General features: G+C 33.0%; 3 protein-coding genes and 1 pseudogene across 16 annotated transcripts; 2 read left to right on the forward strand and 2 right to left on the reverse strand.

Annotated features, from left to right (window-relative positions):
• Nucleotides 505-1,363, forward strand: LOC110269600. Its single transcript, XM_021117542.1, has 2 exons — nucleotides 505-895; nucleotides 1,185-1,363. Exons 1-2 carry the CDS (start codon nucleotides 738-740, stop codon nucleotides 1,306-1,308), a joined length of 282 nt encoding a protein of 93 aa, XP_020973201.1. The 5' UTR covers nucleotides 505-737; the 3' UTR covers nucleotides 1,309-1,363.
• LOC110269411 lies at nucleotides 2,229-4,310 on the reverse strand (annotated as a pseudogene).
• On the reverse strand, nucleotides 7,814-13,052 carry LOC107629820 (phosphomevalonate kinase, peroxisomal). 14 transcript variants are annotated; one of them, XM_021118435.1, is made up of 10 exons: nucleotides 12,520-13,052; nucleotides 12,363-12,414; nucleotides 11,415-11,515; nucleotides 10,888-11,000; nucleotides 10,620-10,760; nucleotides 10,519-10,553; nucleotides 9,136-9,240; nucleotides 8,789-9,016; nucleotides 8,252-8,374; nucleotides 7,814-8,134 (listed from the first exon to the last, which is right to left on the reverse strand). In XM_021118435.1, the coding sequence occupies exons 5-10, from the start codon at nucleotides 10,723-10,725 to the stop codon at nucleotides 7,883-7,885; spliced, it is 849 nt and encodes a 282-aa protein (XP_020974094.1). In that variant the 5' UTR covers nucleotides 10,726-10,760; nucleotides 10,888-11,000; nucleotides 11,415-11,515; nucleotides 12,363-12,414; nucleotides 12,520-13,052; the 3' UTR covers nucleotides 7,814-7,882. The 14 variants fall into 14 exon arrangements, with proteins under 14 accessions (XP_020974094.1, XP_020974093.1, XP_016188207.1 ...); XM_021118434.1 differs by having other exon boundaries at nucleotides 10,620-10,763; XM_016332721.2 differs by lacking the exon at nucleotides 10,888-11,000.
• On the forward strand, nucleotides 14,164-16,020 carry LOC107629819 (dnaJ homolog subfamily B member 1). The gene is made up of 3 exons (XM_016332719.2): nucleotides 14,164-14,483; nucleotides 14,956-15,398; nucleotides 15,489-16,020. The coding sequence occupies exons 1-3, from the start codon at nucleotides 14,319-14,321 to the stop codon at nucleotides 15,937-15,939; spliced, it is 1,059 nt and encodes a 352-aa protein (XP_016188205.1). The 5' UTR covers nucleotides 14,164-14,318; the 3' UTR covers nucleotides 15,940-16,020.

Here is a 16,084-nt window from a genome sequence, read left to right on the forward strand (position 1 = left end):
TTGTTGTCAATAAATAAATATAAAAGAATTATAATTTGGGACAAATTTATAAGCATTTTGGACTGTTGCACTCAATGGAACTTTGTATAACAGATCCATCAAATACTTTGCCTACAATCAAAGAGGTAATTAAAAGGAATGTTGTCAAAGAACATATAGTTGGAAAACGCGTACAACTAGGCATAAGGAGAGATTTAAGATATAAAAGGAAAATTAAAAAAAATAGGGAAAACACCAACAGGTGACAAGGAAGCAAAAGACACAACCGAATTATATAGTGTTAAAATAGATTCTATTCGAATAGTTTATTAGATTTAGGGTTTAGAATTTAAATAAACTAAAGTTTAGTATTTAGAGTTCTTAGGTTCTGAAATCTCCCAAATTTAAAATACTCAATAAAAACATGTTCCATGTCAGATTAAAAATAGAAGATAAAAAGACATAAACTAAATCTAGTTAAATATGGAGATAATTCTTTTGGGAAAAGAAAAAACCCACAAGGGAAGTCTCAATCCAAAGTCATTGCATTGTGAGAAGAAAGAAGTCAATGCAGTTCTTCTCACATTTGGTTTTCCATCAACATCAAGACATACAGAGAGAAGTTGTTTTATGATTCCAATATATTTTTATTATGTGTAATCTATACAACACATATCGAATTAAATGTACTATACAAACCTTGATTCTTTGATTCATTTCTTCCTCGTATTCAAAACACATACAGAACGAAAACCATAATGCCATCCGATAAATCAATATCTCCAAAGAAAGAAAAAATTGATGAGGATGGTGGGTTTTGCTTCGAATGCAGACCATTGGCTTTCGTTCTTGGATTACCCTTCGCTTTATTGGCATTGGTTTTATCTGTTGTGGGTGCAATTGTTTGGATTCTTGGGTATGTATTCATTTTCTTCCATTTCTTCTGGAATTTTCTTTTTGAATTCTTTGTTCTAGTTTATTTTCTTTGTTATTTGTTTACAACATTATATCTACAATCTCATGTAATATTTGCTATTTTTATTTGGGGGAAAAAAATCTCTTCCATCAATGATTGTTTAATATTCATATTCAGATATGAAAAGCTCCTCTTTATTAATTACATCTCTCTTATCTTTTTTTTATTTTTCTTGTTTGATTTGTTTTCAATTTTCTAAACTTGAATTGTGAAAATGGTAATAATGCAGGGCAATATTGAGGTGTTTTTGTCCATGTTGTGGATGCATAGCAGAATTGGCCAATATAGCTATGGATCTTGTGCAGCTCCCAGTTCGAATTCTTAGATGGTTCATTGACCTAATTCCTTGTTAGAACCTAGAAGATAAAAGAAGATCAATATATTTAATTTGTAGCATATTCATCTTTTTTCTTTTTTAATAAAAAAATTTTGCCCTATAGTAAGAGTACACTCTTTTCTCGGTATACTAGGTTGCCTCCTTTCTATGCCATTTGTGATTACCTCTCCTCAATTGCTAGTTTATATTTGGGTTTATTTATATATATATATATATATATGGATGATAGAAAATCTATCTTGAAATCTAAATTTATCTATCATTTAATAATTGGATACCCAAATTATTATTATTTTTTCTTTTTTGGAATTAGATTTGATAGAATAACTCAATATTATCATCCGTTGTCGAACTTAAAGTATTGTATAATTGTATTCATTATGGTCCTCTCATATGTCAAAATATTATTAGAGATAATGTTATACAACATAAAGAGATAACATATTTTATTAAAATAAAAATGTGATTACATAAATATAAAAAAATAAATATTGAAAATAAAATAATTATAAACTTGAAAATAATTTACAATATCCATTAATTATTAAGAGTGTGGTGATATATATATAGAGAGAGTGTTTATTTATAAAGAGAACAGGAGAAGCAAAGAAATGGAGGAGATGTACCAAATGAATTAATATCGATTAGGTAATAATAATAAAAATTATTAAAAATTATTAATTCCTAATAATCATGATTCTGAAAATCGAACCGGACTGGCCGGTTCAACCGGGTTAACTGGGAACTGGTCATATGGTCGATTTGGTTAATTCTAAAAATCGGCTAACAAAAAATCGGTCAAAAAACCGGTCGAACCAGTAGTTAACCGGTGAACCGTCAGAACTGGCCGGGTTTTTTAAGGGATTTCTGGTTCATGGCTACATTCAAAATGGCGTCGTTTCTAGTGTCATATATATGACAAAAACACCCTGAAGATTGAAACCCTAGCCGCTATCTCTTACCCTCATCCCACCCCTCTCTTTCTCTTACCTTCATCCCACCCCTCTCTTCCTCTCTGAAATTTGATCTCTGGAGAAGAATCCAGCCCCAAACCCTCTTGGAAGCCACAGCCACCATCCTCCCTCTGTTTTGTTAATTTGGCTCTGCTCTTGCAAAACCAGATATCTTCTTGGAATTAGTATTAATCTCTGCTAGAGGATTGGTTATGAAGCTTCCTCCATCGCTATGAAGCCTGAGTCTATGGCTTCTCAACTCAGTTTCAGCATTCATGTCATCTTGGTGGAGGACTGCGGCAAGCAATTGGGTGCCGTCAGATCTAGATAATTGGGAGGATGAATACCGGCTCTGTGTTCTCTTCTAGAACTTAGCGCTTAAAATTTCAGAACCTGGTAGCAAGCAACATGCATACCTAGGAGCACCAGGTTTAGAAATTCTTCCACTTGATACGGCCAAATCATAAGAGATCTCATCCAACGCAAACTCAAGGCCTTGCACACGAGTCTCCAGAGAACGTATTCCACTCTCAGATCTTGAACCCAACCCTAATTCTTTTTCCACAGCAACACCCAGCCACCATCCACTCTTCAGATCGGCCCTCTTCTCGTTGTCGCCGTGCTCGGAGCTCTTCTCACCGTCGCATCTCTCTCTTCAAGCTCTCTGTATCTCTCCCACGGTTGCTTACTCACAGTAGCAACCCTTGCTTTCACCTTCATCCTCCGACAGTTGTTGAAGTCCACTGTCCTTCTGACTGAGTTAATTTTTCTAGTTTTGAGTTAATTTTTCTGAAATAATTTTGTTGATTGTTGATGGTTTTTTGTTAATTTTTTTGTTGATTTCTGATTTTATTGTCCAATTGTAATGGATTTTAACTTCTGAATTTCTGGATGTATGTTAAATGTTGATTGTGTTCTGAAATTGCATGTATCTTTTAATTTCTGAGTTTGTCTTTTGAATTTTTAGATGTAATTGTTAAATGTTGATTGTGTTCTGAAATTGCATGTAAGTTTTAAGTTTTAACTTCTGAGTTTGCTTCTGAATTTCTAGATGTAATTGTTAAATGTTAATGTGTTCTAAAATTGCATGTATGTTGGTTTGTTGATGTGATTAAAAATTGTATAAATTTTTGTTTAATAATTCATATTTAGTTGCTGATTGTATTTAATTTGTGCAAGTTTGTGTTTGTGTTTGTGATGGTTGCTGATTATAAAAAAAATATTTTATATTTAATTAAACCGATTGAATCCCAGTTGAACATCGGTTGAACCGTTGAATCGTTAAACCAATCACCTTACCAATTCATTGACCGGTTCAGTTTTCGGAACCTAGCTAATAATTTCTCTTATAAAAATCTAATTAGACTTATCACATTTTAATTTATCGTCCTTTCAACTTATGATAAAATAAACAAAAATATTGTAATTTAAATATGACAATGAAAATTGAATCGAAAAACTCACTCAATTTTTTACCCAATTTTTCGATACAACAAGAGAATGACTCACTCAACCTCACTTGTCCATACCATATATAGTTTTATCATGAAACCAAAAAGTGTTTTGTTACTCCTTGAATCTCGCTATATTGCGACTATAATAGTTAATGATATATTTATAACGTTTAAATTAAAGAAAACCCTAATCCCACGAACATAAAATTCAATTTGATAACTAAACAAACAAAATTAAAATTCATAAAATGAAATTTAACATTTTAAAATATAAACTAATAACTTCTAAATAATACTTAAACTCTTTATATCACGAAGGTATCATTAATGATAAAGGACTCAAAGGATAAACAAGAAGACAAGTACTCAAATTGAATGAAAAAGATAAATTAAAGTTGAAATAGAAAATAAAAAAATAGATTTAAATTGAATACAAAGAAAACCATTTTATTTTTTATCCAATTTCTTGATACGACAAGAAAATGACTCACTCAATCTAATTTGTCTAAACCATAGTTTGGAAATTGAATCGAAGGGACTCACTCAACTTTTTACCCAATTCTCCGATGTAATAAGAGAGGGACTCACCCGACTTCACTTGTCCACACCATGATTTCATCATGAAACTAAAAAGTGCTTTGTACTATCCTTTAATCTCTATATTACGACTTCAATAGTTAATGAGGTATTTATAATCTCTTATTAGGTTAAAATAAAAAAAATCGTAAGCCTCCAAACATAAAGCACAATTTAGAATCTAAATAAACAAAATCAAAATATATCGAATTAAATTAAACATTCTAAAAGTATAAACTAATAACCTCTAAATAATACTTAAACGCTTCATATTACGAACATTTAAAACACGTATCATTCTTCTCCTCTTAAAAAGGATTCGTCCTCGAATCTTGTAATTAAGAAAATAGTATATGAAAATGACAAATACAAGAAAGATAATTTTTTTCCTTTTTTTCCTTTTTTTGCACTATATGTTTTTTTGTTATCTCTTTTAAATAATAAAATCAACAAGAACAACAAAACAACAATAAAATACAAATATGGAAGACAAATACGACAAGAATCTAAAGAAGAATGTGAGAGATCAGACACTGAAACTCAATTTTTTAGGACGCAAAAAAAAAATATAGATTAATAAGGATTAAACTAATACCTGAAATATGATACCAAATAATAAAGAAAAAAAGGGATAAACAAAAAGATAAAGATTGAAATTGAATAAAAAAATAAATTAAAATTAAATAAAAAATGAAAGAATAAGTTAGAATTGAATACAAGCAAAATTTCTCTTTACCAAATTTCTTGATGCAAACAGAAAGGAACTCACTTAACTTAACTTGTTTAAATCTTAGTTTGGAAATTAAATTGAATGGACTCACTCAAGTTTCTATCCGATTTTCCGATTTAACAAGAGAGACGTACTCGACCTCACTTGTCTACACCATGATTTTATTACGAAACGAAAAAATACTTTGACACTCCTCTGATTTCTCTATATTACAACTATAATAGTTAAGGATGTATTTATAACCTTTTATTAGATCGAAATAAAGAAAATACTAAACCCACAAACATAAAACTTAATTTAATAACAAAATAAACAAAATCAAATATATCAAATTAAATTGAACATGTTAAAAATATAAACTAATAACTCCTAAATAATACTTGAATTCTTTATATTACGGACATTTGAAGTATGTATTAACATCTTATTTTTATACTATTATAATTTAAGATTTAGTATTTAACGTTTAGAATTTAATTTTTAATGTCTATAGTTGGCCAAATATTGGACAAAAATAATAAAATATTTTGATAATATATATAGCTTTCTTATTTATTTAATTTTGTTACGATCCAGCTCCCCAACTAGGTCGAGAAATGTGTAAGCGACCCATGGCCCAAGGTATAATCTCTAACTATAGTTGTAAAAATCAAACCAGATCAATCACTGGTTCGATTACTGTAAAAATCAGATTTTCAATCAGTCCGGTTCAATTTCTGATTGCATAAGGACAAGAACCGATGTGATCAGTCAAAGTCAGTGAAAATCGGTCAAAATCGATAAAAATTGGTGAAAACCCGATCTAATCAAACTGCTTGAGAGAAAATTTTATAATTGATAAAAGTGTGGTTTGAATCTGGCTCCTTATTACTGCATATTTCTTTTGTCATTGAACTATGTTATTCCTTGATATTTATATGCTAATTATTAATTATATAGTAAAAATAATCGGATTATAACTTGTTGATTATAATTTATTGAAACTTGATTGTTTTAAAATATTAGTGAAAATATGTATTTTAAATTTAATTTTAGGTTTTTGATTATTTTATATTTTTTATTTACATAGGACTAGTTCTACCGATTCAAATAATAAGTCATCGGTTGAATCAATAAACCAATAAATTAGTAATCTAACTGGTTCAATCACTAGTTCGATTCTAACAACTACGTCTCTAATCCTATTTTTTGTGCCTTTTGAACCTTAGACCGACTTGATCTCAGAGTCATTGTAGGATCCCGCCTCATTTGACTTCAAAGCAATGACTGACTGGTGACTCTGTGTCTCATTCTCATTCAATACTGTGAATAATTCTTGATTAGGACAAATTATAAATTATAAATTATAAATTTATATCCTAAATTCTAAATTGAAGGTTTTTGATAACCTAGATAAAGGGGTTGAATCTATAACCTTTAAAACTTGAATAATAAAGTCTCAAATCAAATCTTTTAACTCAGCTTCTGTTTGATTTGTGTATATGATTATGTATGAGACAATTTCGTTTTGTCTCATAAATTATGAAAAACAGAATAAGAGCAGAGAGAAAGAAGATGACACAGCCATATATCCTAGTTCAGTTGCCTAGTGCAATGCAACTTACATCTAGTCCCCACTACAACGTTGATAGAATTTTCACTATTTTTCAAGTAATACATATACCAATTCCGATTCCTATAACTCAACATAATCCTATCTGAGATACACAAACTTCAATATAAACTTGATTTGGCTATGTAACTATCTAAACTCAACACACTAAGAGCTTACCCAAGTTAACAAGAGATATCTCTCAAGTACATGATACAAAACAGAAATACAACAAAAAAAATTCTGAAATAACTCTTAGCTTTTTTCTCTAAGTGTTTCTCTCAACCTTTTCTCTCAATGCCTCTCTTTCTTGCCTTTTACCTCTGAATGAATACAAAAAAAGATATAATATTAAAACAGAAATACAAATAGTAAACCATGAAAGAGATGATGATTTACAACCTTGATTTTATGTGCTGAACTCAACTTCTGAACTCAAAACGTTGTTCTTCGTCTTGGTGGAGTGTTCCCTTTAGTGTAGGTGCAATTCTTTTAAGACTTTAAACTCAGTTTGTGAGGTTTCTCTCTTCTCTTTCTTTCAGGTTTTCTCTCCTTATTTTCAAATGAAAAGTAATTTTTTCTTTTGTATTTTTCTTGAGCCACGGCTAACACAACTAGAAAATAGATAAATACAGACAGATTTACAGACAGATTTAGTCTTTATTACAGACGGATTTTTGGTTACCGACGAAATTACCGACGGATTTTGTCCCTCTGTAAAAGCTCCGTCGGAAATTATTTACCGACGGATTTTTTTTCCGTCGAAAAATTACCGACGGAATTTTACTAGTTACCGACGGATTTTCTCTTTGTAAATTCTCCCTCCATTTCCTGAAGGCGACAAACTTACAGACGGATTTTCCGTCTGTAATTATAGACGGATTTTCAGACAGATTTTCCGTCTGTAATTACAGGCAGATTTTCAGACAAATTTTCCGTCTGTAATTACAGGCGAATTTTCAGACGGATTTTCCGTCTGTAATTACAGACAGATTTTCAGACAAATTTTCTGTCTGTAATTACAGACAGATTTTCAGACGAATTTTTCGTCTGTAATTTGAACTTTGGAAAATCATGATTACAGACAGAAAATCCGTCTGTAAGGTAAAATAGAATTTTTTTACTTTTTTTAATTACAAAATAAACTTGCTTTCATACAAAATAAATATAAATTTAATACAAATTTTTATCTAATTTATATTTGAATATTTATAATATTTTACAAAATAAACAAATTCATCGTATTAAAAATAAACAATATTTACAATAAATTATTCAATATGAATTTAAGATACAGCTGAAGTGATTTCATTTGTTCTAGGGTCAGCACTTTCTAAAGAAACGCCACAAGGATCTTCTTTAACCAGAAGGGCAAGAACATTGAGTGAGCTCCATGTTTTTGTCACATTGCTGCTTGAATCTCCCAAAGTAACAGCAAAAACAGCATCAAATCCTCCTGCTCCTGGAACTCCAGCCAACAACACTCCTTCCAAGTTCAGTGTAGCATCTAAAAGTTTTGTTTGTGATTCTGGTTTAATCTGCATGAATTGCAAGGAAAGAGTAGTGATATTCTACCAGCAGATATAATTTATAATCAACATCATTCAAACAGAAGAAGCCTAATAATAAGTGCCAAATCAATGAAAGGAACTTACAGGAACACCTGCAGCCTCACCCATTAGGCGCATATGATATCTAATCCCAAGCATAGCTTCTTTTGCACCTAGCAATGCTTTAATAACTGCTTCCTTGTTGGGTTCAGAAGCTTGCTCTATCCACTGCAAGAATTGCATTTTCAACATCAACACAAGAAGAAAAGCAAGAACATGAGAGCCTGAAGTGTAGTCTCAAGAACATGATATCACATATGTGCATTAGAAATTCAGTCACACCACTTGAAAATTGAAAACCAGGCAAACAGTAAAGTTGGATATATAATCTCTTTCAAACCCATCAAAAGTCAACTTAATTGTATAAGTCTAATAGTAAAGATGTCCTATCTCATTAAAATAACTAATAAATAGGAATGTAGAAATTTAATCTAATGCAAGGCATACCATAAGGCCAAAATGTTCTAGTTATTTAACAGTGAGCATTATCAATCAGTTTACTCTACATCCACAGGAGTAAAAATTCTAATTTTGATGTTACTTCCATTAATTAAACAACCACAAATGATTTGAAAGAAATACCTTTTCTGATCTGAGCTTGCTACAGCTATCAATCACAGATTTATATGCATCCCATTGTTCCTTTGCTAATTTACTCAAAAAGTTCAGTTGAATTTCTAACTGCGAATTCGCCTCTGACAATCTTCTCCATGTGTCCAAGGATTTCTGAGGGTCAGACTTTTGCCATTTTTTTACAGCACCAACCATTGATGGCGTAGATGAACCACCAGTTCCTGGTTCTCCTGGTAACTAAAAAACGATATATAGTCAGAATATTAACCAATAAACTTCATATTTTTATGATAAGAAAGTCATTCAACCTGAAGTAAAAGGAAAATGTGGGGGTATAAGAGATTTAAATTGCTTACCAGAGTCATCAAAGGTGGTAAAGAGAACTCAGTCCTCTCATGGTCCCAGTTTCCATTCAGAATGTCACTGATAACTTCTGGTGCAGGCAATGCTTGTGCTGCAACCTGCAATGTTAGCAAAACAATGTCTAGTCACTATAAGAGATAACCAATAGAAGATCCTAACATGTTTAGCAACTGGAATGGCAAACTAAAATGATGGGGCTAATAGCAAGAATTAGAAAGCTCAAGTTTTGTTGTACATCAAGGAAAACTAATGTTCTTGTAATTGAGTATATTTAGGCCAAACAAATCAGGAGAGTCATTCATACCAGTTATATATTTAGACGATAAATATTCACAATACCAGCATGACCAGTTGAAATGCATATATATACACAAAAGTGTGCAACAGAAATCAACATAATTAAAGCATTTTTTGCCTAAAACACAAGACACATTAACCCCAAATTCAATAACAAAAAATCAAAATACTATACAAAATCAATACCCTATAAATGTGTCAAGTTTTATGATACCCTCAAAAAACCCGACCATTAACATTATGCAATGGCAATTCTACATCAACTATTAAGGCAGCAAAACTCACAAGGAACTAACAAAGACGTGCAGTTACTGCAAGGCTATGCTTTCCACTGGAGATTCAAACAAGATTCCAGAAAAACAAAAGGAAAGAAGCATGAAAACTTCAGAGGAGAGATGAATGACTACTTTGGTATCTAAGATCACAATCAGAAGCTAATAAGCTATATCACTATGTGAAGGAATATATTCACCAAACAACAATATCACGAGGTATATAAGTAACTAATACCCTACACTCCATCTTTTTTCCCCTTCTCCAGTGGTTAATCCACCAACCTACCATCAAATACATTAACCCTGTTTTCTTAGTTATTCCACGACTTCAGCTAATTTCTAAAAAGGCTTCAGCTAATTTCTCTTTCGTGGTAGAAAATGTTAAACCTGCACCAAGATTTTCATTCAGTTCATCTCACGGGCAACAACAAAACAAGAGAATTTAAATTTCGGGGCAAAGGCAAATCAAACACTTCTACAACAGTAATAAATAAATAAATCACATACGCTAATAAGGATTTCCACTTTTTAGAATATATTCTTCCACTTTTAAACGACTATAAAGCATGGCTAGCAGCCTAGCAACAGTGCAACACAATCCATACTACATAGAGCCAAATAATACGAACATTTATTTTCTTCTTTTACAATTGCTGCATCTACTTTCACACCTTGGTGGCCTTGACCCTATCACTCTTACCTTATTCTTCACAACAACATTCTTATATTAACACTTAATTAACATGATGCCATTAATTATTAAAACATTAATTAGCTAATAAGTTTGATTATTTTAATTTGTACCTGGGAAACTTCAATTACATTGGACATTGCTCTTCCTGCATGCACATATTATATTAATTAACTAACTTAGAAGCTAATTAAGCTAATAAGTTATTACTAACCTTGAGCCATGAATAAGGAAGTAGAAGAAGCTGCAAAGAGAATGAAGATGCTGATGAAGGTGGTTTGTCTATATTTGTGCCAACATGAGGATCCATTCATTCCCATCTTCTAAGGAAGGGGCACAATTCAATTGAAAGAGACTGCTGCACACAACAACAAACCAATATATATATATATATTCTCACTACTACCTTCTTCTATTATTGCCACTCCCACTAACCTTATTATGATGATAAATGAATAGTATGGTAAATGAATGGTACTCACCCTAGAATAGTAGAGAGAGAGAGAGAGGAGGATATATGTGCATGTGGCAGTATAGAAGGGTGAAATTCTGAAAAGGTGTCCTAAGATGGGTCACCTTATTTAATGCGTGTACCCTATGTAATGGTAAGGTCATGTAAGCCCTCATCTATTGATTCTCAGAGAAATTATTTTTTCACAAAACAAGAAAACAAAATTCTCTACTTTTAATTTACTTTATATGGATAATTTAATTTAAATATATATGTATTTAGATCATTATTCTTAAGTAGTAATTTATTAATTAATACTAAATTTGTTATTCTTAAGAAAACCAATAGCAGCCGTGCTCTGCAGTTATTCAAATCTCCATAGTAAAAGCAATTGCTTGAATAGAACTTTAAGATAAATCAAGAAAACAGCTCAAATTAGCAGACTATTGAAAAAATCGAACTAAATTTTTGGTACTCCAGTTTGCAAATAGTAATAATGATATTACACAAGAGAGGGAGAGTCCCAGGAAAACAAAAAGGCTGTGTGTAGCTATGTACCTTTGACAAAAATCTTGGAAGAAATTGCTCGGAGGAAAAGAAGTTGAGAAAGAGAGCTGTGCTGTTGACACCATATTTGCCGCAAACCCTCCATGCTTCAGCTTCATCATTGGGCAAGAATATTCGTCATGGTTATGAAACAAGCCACATATCTTACAAGATTTTCCAACACCAAAAAATATAATAAAAAACAGCAAATGACAAGCAAAAATATGCTGCTACACTTTTCCCCATAAAGGGCTAAAGTGAACTTAAAGCATGTATAACAGTTGATACATCGAAGTGAATCTGAAGATTGTACCAATCCATAAAATTTTAATTGCAAAACCATCATCAGAAGCATATATATAAGAGGCCTAAAACATGAAACTTGAAGCAACTAATAAAACTTAATCATGAGTTGCATTTCTAAACTAAATGAAAAAGAATGAAAATATTCTTCACACAGTTCACGAGCTCTATGTAACAGGTAGATTGAGCATAATTATACCCCTGATCTTCTAAACTTCCAAACTTCACTTGAGTTCCTCCAATAACAAAACCTTTCTAAATATGCCGAAAACTGATACTTTCTACTTACCTCAGGACAACTGCAGTTGTATATCTAAATTAAAAAGAGAGGTTAGTGGCAGACATATATATCAGCAAAAGGAAAACTAATCTGAAATTAATACAAGTCAAACAACCAAATAAACAGAAACACCGTCATTAAGAAGTAACCATAAGCTTTCAAGCTATAGAACAAACACACAAATTGAACAGTACAAAGTACCCTTTTCATGTAAGGAGAATTTGCACATCACTGAATATGAAGATAAGTAATTTATAGAAAAACTAAAGGGATAAAACAAAACACATTATTGTAATGTAATGTATCGTAGAACAAAGGGATAAAAATGAAGGTAAAAGACATCACAGTCATTGTATCAAACATGTGGTGATCATTACCCCAAGTGGTGCCAATACAGAAGGCCTTCTCCTTCTGCACTTCCAAACACTCCTGCCAAATAAATAAATAAACAGGGAGTTTAAAAACGAATTAGAATTAGTATTCATAATTTCATCTGAATCAGAAGTGAAAGCGTGAAGAAGCTGAGATGTTCACCTTGTCGAGATCCTCACGAGAACGAGAGGTTCTCGTAGTTCTTGTACTGCTTCAGTCGAGTCTCGCGGTACTTCTGTAGCTGTGGTTAAGCTTCACCCATGGAATCCATTATATATCCTTCCCATGGAGCTTCAGCACAGCCACACGCAGGAGGAGACAGAGACCGGCGACGCAGGAGGAAAAACATAGCGTTACGGGTTTCAGCCATGGAGGAAGGAGCGACGTTTGAAGGCTTACGAGAGAGTGAGCACGACAGAGGCTTTGAGACGGAGGGAGCGTCGATGGAGGGAGCGGCGAAGCAGGGGTTGGAAGCGCGACAAAGTTCTGGAATTAGGGTTGGAGGCGCGACGAAGCTCTGGGGTTAGGGTTGGATGCGGCGGCGGAGGGAGCCCGTGCGACGCAAGGTACGACGGAGAGAGATCTGTGACGTCAGCGGCGGACGAAGCTGGTGTGATGGAGAGAATAAGCAACTCGGTGACGGAGAGAGGAACAAGCTCATTTGATATGGGTAGAGTGTAAATGGATCGAGTGGATAGAGATAAGATTAGGGTTATCTCAATATTTATCCACGGAAAATTTAAATTACAGACGGATTTTCCGTCTGTAACCATTTTTCACGGAAAAAAAATTAATTTTTTTGATGGAATTATCGACGAATTTTTTTTTTTGTCTGTAATTTATGTTAATTCATTTTTTTAGTTTTCTAACAAAAAATCTTTCTAAAATTCTTTCTGTATTTCTGTGGGATAAAATTTATCAAAAATATCTGTCTGTAATAACTAGTTTTCTAGTAGTGTAAGGTTTCTTTTACAAAGGTCAACTTCTTGATCTTTTAACCAGCTAAAAGTCTCTTTTACCTTTTTTTATTCAAACCATAAAATTAGGAATTTGAAATTTGAATATTGGCTTGATCGAAGAAGGAAGAGCAGCACAAACTTACTTGCTTACTGATGATCCCAAATTTAAACTTTTAGATTTGTGCTTTGGCTCCAAATAACAACATCAATCATTGATTTATAGCAAAAAAATTTTGTCACCACTTTCATTAATTTTTTTCAAAATAATGGTGTATAAAAAGGAAAAAATATGAAGTAATTGACTTTCATATTAAAAAAAATTAATTACCTTTAACTTCTCTAAATTCTGCTGAATTTGCTTTTAATGCACTTGATTTAACATTAACTTTTTTTATTAGTTTTTTCTTTCTTCTACTTTGATATTTGAATTAAAAAGTGAGCTCTTTCATGTCTGACCAATACCCGAAATGAACAAACGTTGGGACTTAACTCAACTAAGGGTTGTTTTACTTTTGCTTGGGCTGAGTTGGTATAAATCATTTTTCATTCAGTAGCCTTGAATGCATTTGGTTTCATATGTTTGGACTGCAAAAATAATTTGAACCTAAACACTAAATCAACAATATTAAACCCACTTAAGGTTTTAAGTTATTAACCCAAATTAATATATTTGTTTTTTTAAATTTTTATATCTCTATATAATTAATAATATTCAACAAATTTTATTTTAATGTATATATTTTTAACTCCACCTTTAAAATTTTTTGTCACTGATTAGTGATTCCATAAGCATTAAGCATACGTATAAGGCTAGAAGTGTACGTGCGTTTCTGGAAATTTCCACGGAGATCGAGATACACTTCACTGACACCTACGAACTATAAACAGTTAAAACGAAAGTGTTCATTCATACACACTTATTTCCTTGCCAATACCATTATATCATTTGTTCAATCAACTGACACAACAGAAAAAACAGCAAAAGTGAAGAGAAAGAGAGAGATGGGTGTGGATTATTACAAGATCTTGCAGGTTGATAAGAATGCAAAGGATGAAGACTTGAAGAAGGCTTATAGGAAACTTGCCATGAAGTGGCACCCTGATAAGAACCCCAACAACAAAAAAGATGCTGAAGCTAAGTTCAAGCAGATTTCTGAAGCCTACGAGGTATCTTTCTTCTTATGGCAATTGCAAACTTTTAACCTTTTTTAATCGGAATTTGTAGTGAAAAACTGAACTGAGTAGAACTTTGAACCCGGATCATGCTTACTTTTTTGTATGTGATCCTTACAGTTGATACTGCTGATATTCTTTCTTTTATCCTGAGATGATGGTTGAATGGTGAATATGAAAGATTTATCTATCTGGATTGTGGTTTTATCTTCTTAATACTCTTATAACTTTATTTATTTTTCCTCTTCCAGAAACCAGGATCAAAACAGGGCAATCTGAAAGATGCTTATTATGTTTTGGATTTTCTTGTAATTCTATGTGATGCTAAATAGCTGATGGTTTGTCCTATCTGAAAGGGTAGAGCAAATTTTGTAGCTTTTACCAAATTGTAGTAGAAAAGGAGTTGGATTCAATAAACAGTTTGATGATAGTAATGCTTACTTTGTTCCCATTATGAATATCATAGGTTCTTAGTGATCCTCAGAAGAGAGCTATCTATGACCAGTATGGGGAGGAGGGGCTTAAGGGACAGGTACCCCCTCCTGATGCCGGTGGACCTGGTGCAGGTGCTGGAACTACTTTCTTTTCGACCGGAGATTTCCCAGGAGGATCATTTCGGTTCAATCCCCGGAGTGCAGACGACATTTTTGCAGAATTCTTTGGGTTTTCAAGCCCGTTTGGTGGCTCCGGTGGGAGAGGAAGTGGCATGAGGTCGAGAGGATTTTCTAGTGGAATGTTTGGAGATGATATGTTTGGATCCTTTGGCGAAGGAGGAGGGGTGCATGTGAGCCATGGGGCGCCTCGCAAGGCGGCTACCATTGAGAACAAGTTGCCCTGTACCCTGGAGGAGATATACAGAGGGACCACCAAGAAGATGAAGATTTCTAGAGAAATTGTGGATGCTAGTGGGTGAGTAATAACATTTTCTATATGGTAGTAAATTAGAGCATGCATGCAATCATTGAAGAAGAAATTAACTGCATTTTTGCATGTGTGCAGGAAAACCATGCCGGTAGAGGAGATATTGACCATCAACGTGAAGCCTGGTTGGAAGAAGGGCACGAAGATCACCTTCCCGGAGAAGGGAAACGAACAGGTGAACGTGACGCCAGCAGACCTCGTCTTCGTCATCGAAGAAAAGCCGCACGGCGTCTTCACTCGTGACGGAAACGATCTCATCGTGACGCACAAGATCACCCTCGTGGAAGCCTTGACCGGTTACACAGTGCGCCTCACCACACTGGATGGCAGAACCTTAAACATACCAATCAACACCGTGATTCATCCCAACTATGAGGAGCTTGTACCGAGAGAAGGCATGCCATTACCAAAGGATCCATCAAAGAAGGGCAACTTGAGAATAAGATTCAACATCAAGTTCCCAACCAGGCTCACTGATGAACAGAAATCAGGAATTAGGAAACTCTTGCCTGCATCAGCATCAGAATAAAAATTAAAATATATATTGATGACAGTCGTATACAAGCTATTTAGAGAAATATTATACGTATTATTTTTGTCTTTCTTTCAACATTTTTCATGTTATAAATATAAATAGATCTCTAAAAAATTTTTCTTATTTTATACGTCTAGAT

The sequence above is a fragment of the Arachis ipaensis genome, chromosome B03, assembly GCF_000816755.2.
Source record: "Arachis ipaensis cultivar K30076 chromosome B03, Araip1.1, whole genome shotgun sequence".
NCBI lineage: Eukaryota > Viridiplantae > Streptophyta > Magnoliopsida > Fabales > Fabaceae > Arachis > Arachis ipaensis.